Consider the following 8,960-nt stretch of genomic DNA (forward strand, 5'->3'; position numbering starts at 1 on the left):
CAGGATGGTCTCGAGCTCCTGACCTCGTGATCCGCCCGTCTCGGCCTCCCAAAGTGCTGGGATTACAGGCTTGAGCCACCGCGCCCGGCCTGAACTTGTTTTTCATTTCTAATAGTTTATTGTGAATTCCTGAGGAATTATTATTATTTTTTTGAGGCAGTCTTGCTCTGTCGCCCAGGCTGGAGTGCAGTGGCGTGATCTTGGCTCACTGCAAGCTCCGCCTCCCGGGTTCACGCCATTCTCCTGTCTCAGCCTCCTGAGTAGCTGGGACTACAGGTACCCGCAACCACGCCCCGCTAACTTTTTGTATTTTTAGTAGAGACGGGGTTTCATCGTGTTAGCCAGGATGGTCTCAGTCTCCTGACCTCATGATCCGCCCACCTCGGCCTCCCAAAGTGCTGGGATTACAGGTGTGAGCCACTGTGCCCGGCCTCCTGAGGAATTTGTTGTTTTAAAATTATGGCAAAATATGCATAAAACATAATTTTAAACATTCAAAAGTGTGCAATTCAATGCATTAAATACATTCAAAATGTTGTACAACCATCACCATCCCAAACAGAAAATCTGTACCCACTAAACATTAATTCTTCACTCCCACCACTAACCCGATATCCTCCATTCTATTTTCAGCCTCTATAAATTTGCTTATTCTAGGTACCTCATATAAGTGGAATCATAACAATATTTGTCCTTTTGTGTCTGCCTCATTTCACTTAGCTTAATGTTTCCAAGTTCCCTTCATACACACAATAGCGTGTATCACATCTTACTCCTTATGACTGAATAACATTCCATGGTACCTATGTAACACACGTTTTCTATTCATCTGTTGGTGACATTTGTGGTTTTGCCTTCTTTTGGCTACTAGAATAATGTTACAAACCAATGGTGTACAAGTATCTGTTTAAGCCCCAGATTTCAATTCCTTTGGATCTATACCATGGAGTGGAATTGCTGGATCACATAATACTTCTTTCTTGTTTTTGTTTTGTTTTTTGAGATAGAGTCTCACTATCACCCAGGTTGGAGTGCAGTGGTATGATCTTGGCTCACTGCAAACTCCACCTCTGGGTTCAAGTAATTCTTACGCCTCATCCTCCTGTGTAGCTCAGATTACAGGCGTGTGCCACCATGACTGGCTAATTTTTATATTTTTAGTAGAAATGGGGTTTTGACATGTTGGCCAGGCTGGTCTGGAACTCCTGGCCTCAAGTGATTTGCTGCCTTGGCCTCCCAAAGTGCTGGGATTACAGGCATAAGCCACCATACCCAGCCTTTTTTTTTGGAGACAGGGTCTCACTTTGTCACCCAGGCTGGAATACAATGGTGTGAACATGGCTCACGGCAGCCTTGACTTCCTGGGCTCAAGCAATCCTCCTGCCTCAGCTCCCACCAAGTAGCTGGGACTATAGGTGCATGCCACCATCTCTGGCTAATTTTTGTATTTTTTGTGGAGATGGGGTTTCACCATGTTGTCCAGGCTGGTCTTGAACTCCTGAGCTCAAGTGATCCTCCCGCCTTGGCCTCTCAAAGTGTTAGGATTACAGATGTGAACCACTGTGCCCAGCCTTGGATCATATAATACTTCTCTGATTTTGAGGAACTACAAACTTTTCCATAGTGACTTCTCCATTTTACATTCCCATCAGCAATGCATGAAGGTTCCAATTTCTTTTCATCCTCCCTGACACTTTTCTGTCTTGTTTTTAGAAATTATGCTCATCATAGTACATATGAAGTGGTATCTCATTTTCTCATTACTGAATAACAGTTTTGCTGGATATAGAAATCTTGGTTTACATTTCTTTCTTTCATCAGTTCGAATATATCACCCCATTGCCCTCTGGCCTCTATGGTTTCTGTTAAGTCAGTTGCTAATCTTATTGAGATTCCTTACATGTGATGTACCAATTTTCTTTGCTCCTTTAAAGATTGTGTCTTTCAACGGTTTGACTGATAGTGTCTAAGTGTGGGTTTTTAAAAATTTTGTCCTACTTGGAGTTCACTGAGGTTCTTAGATACACAATTTTTTAAAAAATCAAATTTGGGAAGTTGTTGGCTATTTTTTCAAATATTGTTTCTGACCATTTCTCTCCCTTCTCTCCTTTTGAGACTCCCAGTTTGCATATGTTGGTATGCATGATAGTATCCCACAGGTTTCTGAGAGTCTGCTCTTTTTTCTGAGATAGGGTTTTGCTCTGTTGCCCAGGCTGGAGTGCAGTGGTGTAAACATGGCTCACTGCAACCCTGACGTCCTGTACTCAAACAATTTTCCCATCTCAGCTTCTTGAGTAGCTGAGACTACAGGTGCATGTCACCATGCCTGGCTAAATTTTTAATTTTTTGTAGACATGGGGTCTCACCATGTTGCCCAGGCTGGTCTAGAACTCCTGGGCTCAGGCAATCCTCCTGCCTTGCCATCCCAAAGCACTGGGATTACAGGTGGCAGCCACAGTACCTGGCCTCATTCTTCTCTATTTTTTCTTTCTGGTTCTCAGGCCAGATACTCTCAATTGACCTGTCTTCAAGTTTTCTGATTCCTTTGCTAGTTCAAATTTGTCAAGTCCCTCTAGTAAATATCTCACTTTAGCTATTGTACGTAACTCTAAAATTTTAATTTTTTCATAATTTCTCTTTATTATCTATTTGATAACTGTTCATATACTTTAAATTCTTTAGACACAGCTCTTTTCTTTGAATATCAAAATATTAGCTGGTTTAAAGTCTTTGTCTAGTAAGTCCAATGTTTGGTCTTCCTAAGCAACATTTGCTATTGACTCCCCCCACCATTATATGAGCCATATTTTCCTGTTTTCTTTCCCTGTTTTGTATATTTGTTGTTGTTGTTAAAAACTGGACATTTTAAGTAGTATGACAATTCTGGAAATCACATTCTTCCTTTCCCAGTGTTTGTTGTGCTCTATGTCCAGAAGGCTTGAGAAATCAAAGGGTTTCTTATCAGAAGATCTCATGATAGAGAAAAGAATAAAAAGATGGAGGCAAAAATTGACCTAATTTTCTGGCCATAAATATCAAAAAATACTTCACAATGGTCTATAAAAACATAATTATAAAGATCATTTTCATACATCCTAGGAAGTTAAAAAAGAAAAAAAAAGCAACCTCCTATTTCTTGAATTGTAGCAATTAAGTCTTATCCTAAGACTCAAGTTCAAACGCTAGTTCTGTCTCATACTACTACTTGAATAAATGATGCAATTTCTCAGAGCTTGTTTCCTCATTTGTAAAATGGAGATAGTACTTGCACTGTTGTGTGAAGGAGGGAAATATAGGTGTGAAAGTACTTTTTAAAAAGTAAAGTGCCATGCTCAGCCTATGCACGTGAGGGTTTGAGTTGTGGGTTATGGAGAGTTGTCAGGTGATTTAAATAAATTCTTATTTAAACAAACTCTTACTTAAATAAGGGCTAGAACATTTAACATGGAAATATATTTACAAATAGAAAACACTTTATAACATTTCATCTTGGACTATGTAAATTCTTTCCAAAAGTTGATTTACTTTAAAAATTTTGTCTGAATAGTTCATAAGTCAAAACAATTTTTTAAAAGAGGACACATCAGAAGTCTCTCATGCCTGTCCTTTCACCTTGTTCCATTGTCTTGCTCTCTGCAACAGTTTTGTTTCCTTTCCTGTCAATATTCTCTTATCCAGATATGAGAAAATATGACTATGTATGTACCCTCTGAGTTTTATTTGCAATATCATTGTAAATTCTTACCACTCTTTTCTTGCTCATCAGTGGCCAAGATAATAAATTGGTCAGTTACACGGCAAATAGCAGGCCTAGGACTCAAGTTCAGGCTTGCTAGTAACAAGGTACCACATCTACTTTGTTTTGTTACCTGGTGAACTTTCTGTGAAACAGGGTAAATCTTTCAGAAAACTGTGTTATAGAGCTGTGTTCTTAAAAATATCTGCCTTTCAGATTGGTGGACCAGACAGTTCCCGGCTGACTTCTCGTTTGGGGAATGAGTATGTCAACGTGATGAACATGCTTCTTTTCACACTGCCTGGAACTCCTATAACTTACTATGGAGAAGAAATTGGAATGGGAAATATTGTAGCCATAAATCTCAATGAAAGCTATGATACTGTAAGTTGAATACAACTTGACTATTCATCACAGCTATAAAACCAAGTATTCATTTTTTATTTTTTGCCAAATCAGAGAACTTACTATCTCTCTATTCCATTGTTGAAAATCATGGTTACTTTGCTTTTCTTTCTTACTGTTAGTAGGAATTCTCAGCTTTCTTGGTGGTTTGAGAGCTTATTTTAAAAATGCTTTTGGAGCCACACAACTAAATTTCTTGGGTAGGGCATTTTAAAGATGTTTTCTACCTGACAGGCACATTAAAATTAATTAATTAATTTATTTATTTGCCGGGAATACTGTGTTGAGAGGCACACTAAAATTGGAGAACCAGTGGTTTAGTTTAGAATATTATTCATTTCCCTCTACTTGAAATGTGGAGTTAGGAACACTTATTTCTTTAGTTCTCATTTGTCCTGTTTGGTCTTGGGTGACCATAGCACAAAGACCCTTTCTTTTCTGTTATCACGTGCAGTGCACAGCCTCAAAGTCAAGCATTTTTTATTTTTTTAATTTATTTTTATTTTTATTTTTATTTTTTTTTTTAAGCATTTTTTATTTTGTAGCTATAGATTTCAGAATTGTGTCGCTGTGTAGATGACTGTCTTGCAACTTTAATTTGCCTGGTTAGCCTTCAATTGTATGAGATCCAATTTCCCTAATATTTGATTAAGGTGAAGCTTTTTTTTTCTATTAGCTCCTACATTTGTGTGTGTGCACTCATGAGCAGTAACCAGGCTGAATAAATGAGCAGAATAGAATTCACACTCACTTGTACATGGCAGTGTTCTTAAATTCACCATCACTGTACCATAGAAGTCATGTATATTGGTAATAGCACACTTTGAAATCCTATATTACTGATTTTTAGGAAAAAGCAGCAAAGATTTCAAGCATGTATTAAAGTTCAATTTGTATTGTCTATTCAAACTCAAAATGTTAAATTAGTATTGTCTATACAAACTCAAAATGTTATTAGGTACTTTCCAGTTAAAAGTGTGAAACTGGTTTATGTACCTATTGTTAAGGCCTTTTCATCACAAATGCTAATGAGTACAGACACTAGCTAAGAACTATAGGGAATTAAATAATTATGAAGTAAATCAGGACCAAAGTACATTTCTTTTAATAACCAAACCACTGTTTTCCCTTTCTGGTCTTTTGATATAGAATACCCTCCTCTCAAAGTCACCAATGCAGTGGGACAACAGTTCAAATGCTGGTTTTTCTGAAGCTAGTCACACCTGGTTACCCACCAATTCAGATTACCACACTGTGAATGTTGATGTAAGTATGAGTGAAAATCTTATGTTGATTTTAGAAACAAGAAGTGGGTTTCTACTGAAAGTACACATTCACCCTGAATGTGTCTAAACCTTCACAGATACTCTTTACATCAATCACAGACTTCCCTTGTAGTTTTCAATTTGTAAGGAGTTTGTAAATCATGCCTTTGTGAAAATACAAACTGGTAGAAATCTACCAAGTGAAGTGAAGTATCATACAGAATATACAAGTCTTCATTAGAATGACCTTTACTAAGGCCTTTGAGCTATGAAGGAAATTTTACAGAAGTTTTTTAGTTAGCCCAGCTACCCTTCCCCTTCTCTTCCCCTCAAAAGGTGGTGAGAGAGGCGTGTGGGTGGATAGGCAGCCACACAGGCAGGAAGGAGATCATCAACCCAGAGCAAGGCTCAAATCCACACTACTGTTCTGAAGAAACAGAAGCCATACATGATCCTTGAAGTGGTTGCTCTGGCATACTAATACCACTTTGGCTTTTGCCCTTTTTTCTGTTCCCATAGTGATCAAGCACTAATATCATTCAGTAGCCAAAACTTCACTGGAAAACAAACTAAATCAATTTAGGGGAAATGAAATTATAGATGCCACATGGAGATGCTTAAGAAATGCTAAGAAATGCATAGCACAACCCCCACCCCCTGCTGCACGCACACACACACACCATGCCCCATCCCAGTCTACTGAGTAATCTGAGGAAACTCCCCAGGATATTCAGATATAGAAAGCCACACAAACCCTCCTGCTCCCACAGCTCCCTGCTACAAACACCACTGAGAATTCCTGGACAGTATAAGCTTTGTTTTATATAGCTGTAGGTCTTGAAGACACAAAAAATATATTTAACATTTGTGTTTTGGGTTGAATGCCTCTTGATTTTCATTATGTCTAAAATATTCCCATAGCCAATCTGAATACAGTATGTAGGAAATCCTACATAAAAATCCATACCAGCAAAGTTGGAGAAAATGTAAATTAAAACTGAAATTTTTTCTTTTTATTTCTTTGAGATGGAGTTTCACTCTTGTTGCCCAGGCTAGAGTGCAATGGCGTGGTCTTGGCTCACTGCAACCTCCACCTCCTGAGTTCAAGTGATTCTCCGACCTTGGCCTCCCAAGTAGCTGGGATTACAGGCATCCACCACCATGTATGGCTAATTTTTGTATTTTTAGTAGAGACAGTGTTTCACCATGTTGGGCAGGCTGGTTTCAAACTCCTGACCTCAGGTGATCCACCTACCTCGGCCTCCCAAAGTGTTGGGATTACAGGCATGAGCCACCGCGCCCAGCCAACAATGGCACTTTTTTCTATCAGATTAACAAAGTCTTTAAAAATGATCATGAGTGATGAGAGATACTAAGTCATAAATCCCAGACAATGCCATTTTAATAAAAATACATCCAAATGACCCTGGAAAGGAACAGAAAATTTACGTAATTTCTAAAATATATAAAATAAAATTAGGGCTGGGCACCATGGCTGACACCTGTAATCCCAGCATTTTGGGAGGCCAAGGCCAGAGGAACGCCTGAGCACAAGAGTTTGAGACCAGCTTAGGCAATATAGTCAGACCTTGTTTCTACCTTCCCCCACCCCTGCCAAAAAAAAAAAAAAAAAAAGGGAAATTAGCTGGGCCTGGTGACATGTGCCTGTCATCCCAGATAGGAGGCTGAGCCCAAGAGGTCAAGGTTGCGGTGAGCTGTGATTACCCCACTGTACTCCAGCCTGGGTGACAGAGAAAGACTGTCTCAAAACAAAACAAAAAAAGAATAGAAGGGGGAGTCTAAAACACACAGGAGAAAAACAGTTCTAACGGAGAGCACTGTAGGAATTTCCTGAACTCCTGCAATTGGCCGTGGCATAATTTCCCTAAGGAAAAAAAAATCCCAAACTGTTTGGTGATCACATGTATGGGAGAATGAGTAGAACAAAGCCTGAAACTTCTACAAGTGCATCAAGAAAGAAAAGAAGGAAAATAAGACCTAACTCTAGCGAGAATTCACTGTGGAATGCTCTCAGAAAGGAGAGCTTTTACTACTCAGCTCAGAGTCACAGAGGCCAGGAGAAAAAAGGTGGGAATCTAGCAAGCTTATCACCTTCAAGTAGGAAAAGAACCCAATGTCCCAAAGACAAGTCAGACCCACATCCAATTTGGCTTCTCATTATGAGAGGCAGGAAACCAACGACAGGCAAACAAGGAAAGTCAAAACACAAAAGCAAACAGATCAAGAATCACACAGTATCTGAGAAAAACCAAGACCATGAAAGGGAGACACCATTCCTGACAGAACACTAGAAAGCAGAGAAAATATCACAAACATAAGACTTAAATATAAGTATAAATACCCCCAGTAGATTGTTATTTAATGGAGCTCCTTGACATTCTTTAAAGAAGTGATTAGGTATCTCAGAAGTGTAGAAGACTGTCAATGAAATTAAAAAGAACATAAGGGCTAATTCGTGTGCTGAAAAATTGATCCAGAGGCTTGTCCAGAATGCACTGAAAAAGGCAAAGAAATAAGAGCATAAGAAAAAAATTGGGATACATGGAAGATAGATACAGAATTCCAACATGCAGCAACAACTGCACAGGAGAACAGACTGGAGGAAACATACAAAGAAATAAAACACATAACCCAGAGATAAAGGAAGATTTTATCTTTTACAACAGCTAGGATAGAGAAAACTCCAAAACTACTCAGAAAGAAACCAAACCTGAAACTAGATTGCCTGAGAAAAGGGTTGAGAATTGGACTAGCATCAGACTTCTCAATTGGATACTACAGCACATTAGAACTCTATCTTCAAAGTTGTAATGGAAACTGAATTCTAAACCTAGATACTCGATATCCATTCAAACTAGCATGTAAGAGAGCAAAACAGAGATTGAAAAGCAAGGACCCATATTTTACCATGCATGGCCACTTTGTGAAAGAAGTCAAGGGACTATCCAACAAAACGTAACAAATCCAAAACAGAGATACAATGTATTAAAGGAAAAGGAAATAATATAACTTAATTTAAATAATTTTTGATACATAATATAAAACAAGGTATTCTGGAACAAAAATCTTAGTGATTTGATTCTATATGGGAAATATTAGCAGGGAGGGTGTATGGGTGGGAGAGGGCACACAGGAGCAAGCAAATAAGAGAGCAGTGTTTGCTTTGCACAGGAAAAAGTAACTAGATTTGAGCTGTTCAGAAGCCATTAACCACTGTGACTATTACATTAAATAAAATTAAACATTTAGTTCCTGCTGGGTATAGTGGCTCACACCTATAATCCCAGCACTTTGGGAGGCCAAGGTGGGAGGATCACTTGATCCTAGGAGTTTGAGACCAGCCTGGGCAACATAGTAAGAACCCATCTCTTAAAAAAAAAATTACCTGGGCATCATGACACACACCTGTAGTCCCAACTACTCAGGAGGCTGAGGTGGGAGGATCACTTGAGGCCAGGATGTTGAGGCTGCAGTGAGCCATGATCATGCCACTGCACTCCAGCCTGGGCAACAGAGGGAGATTTTGTAAAAAA

The 8,960-nt window shown here is 39.0% G+C and overlaps 1 protein-coding gene across 4 annotated transcripts in view; it reads left to right on the forward strand.

Moving 5' to 3' along the window:
- The window catches only part of SLC3A1 (solute carrier family 3 (amino acid transporter heavy chain), member 1), a 52,524-nt gene that overhangs the window by 38,251 nt on the left and 5,313 nt on the right, over nt 1–8,960 (forward strand). For all 4 annotated transcript variants that reach the window (XM_011978210.1, XM_011978211.1, XM_011978213.1 and 1 more), the window contains 2 exons: nt 3,953–4,120; nt 5,291–5,407. In XM_011978210.1, the coding sequence (XP_011833600.1) occupies nt 3,953–4,120; nt 5,291–5,407 (285 nt within the window). The remainder of the gene's footprint in view (nt 1–3,952; nt 4,121–5,290; nt 5,408–8,960) is intronic.

This window comes from Mandrillus leucophaeus, unplaced genomic scaffold (assembly GCF_000951045.1).
Source record: "Mandrillus leucophaeus isolate KB7577 unplaced genomic scaffold, Mleu.le_1.0 Scaffold190, whole genome shotgun sequence".
NCBI lineage: Eukaryota > Metazoa > Chordata > Mammalia > Primates > Cercopithecidae > Mandrillus > Mandrillus leucophaeus.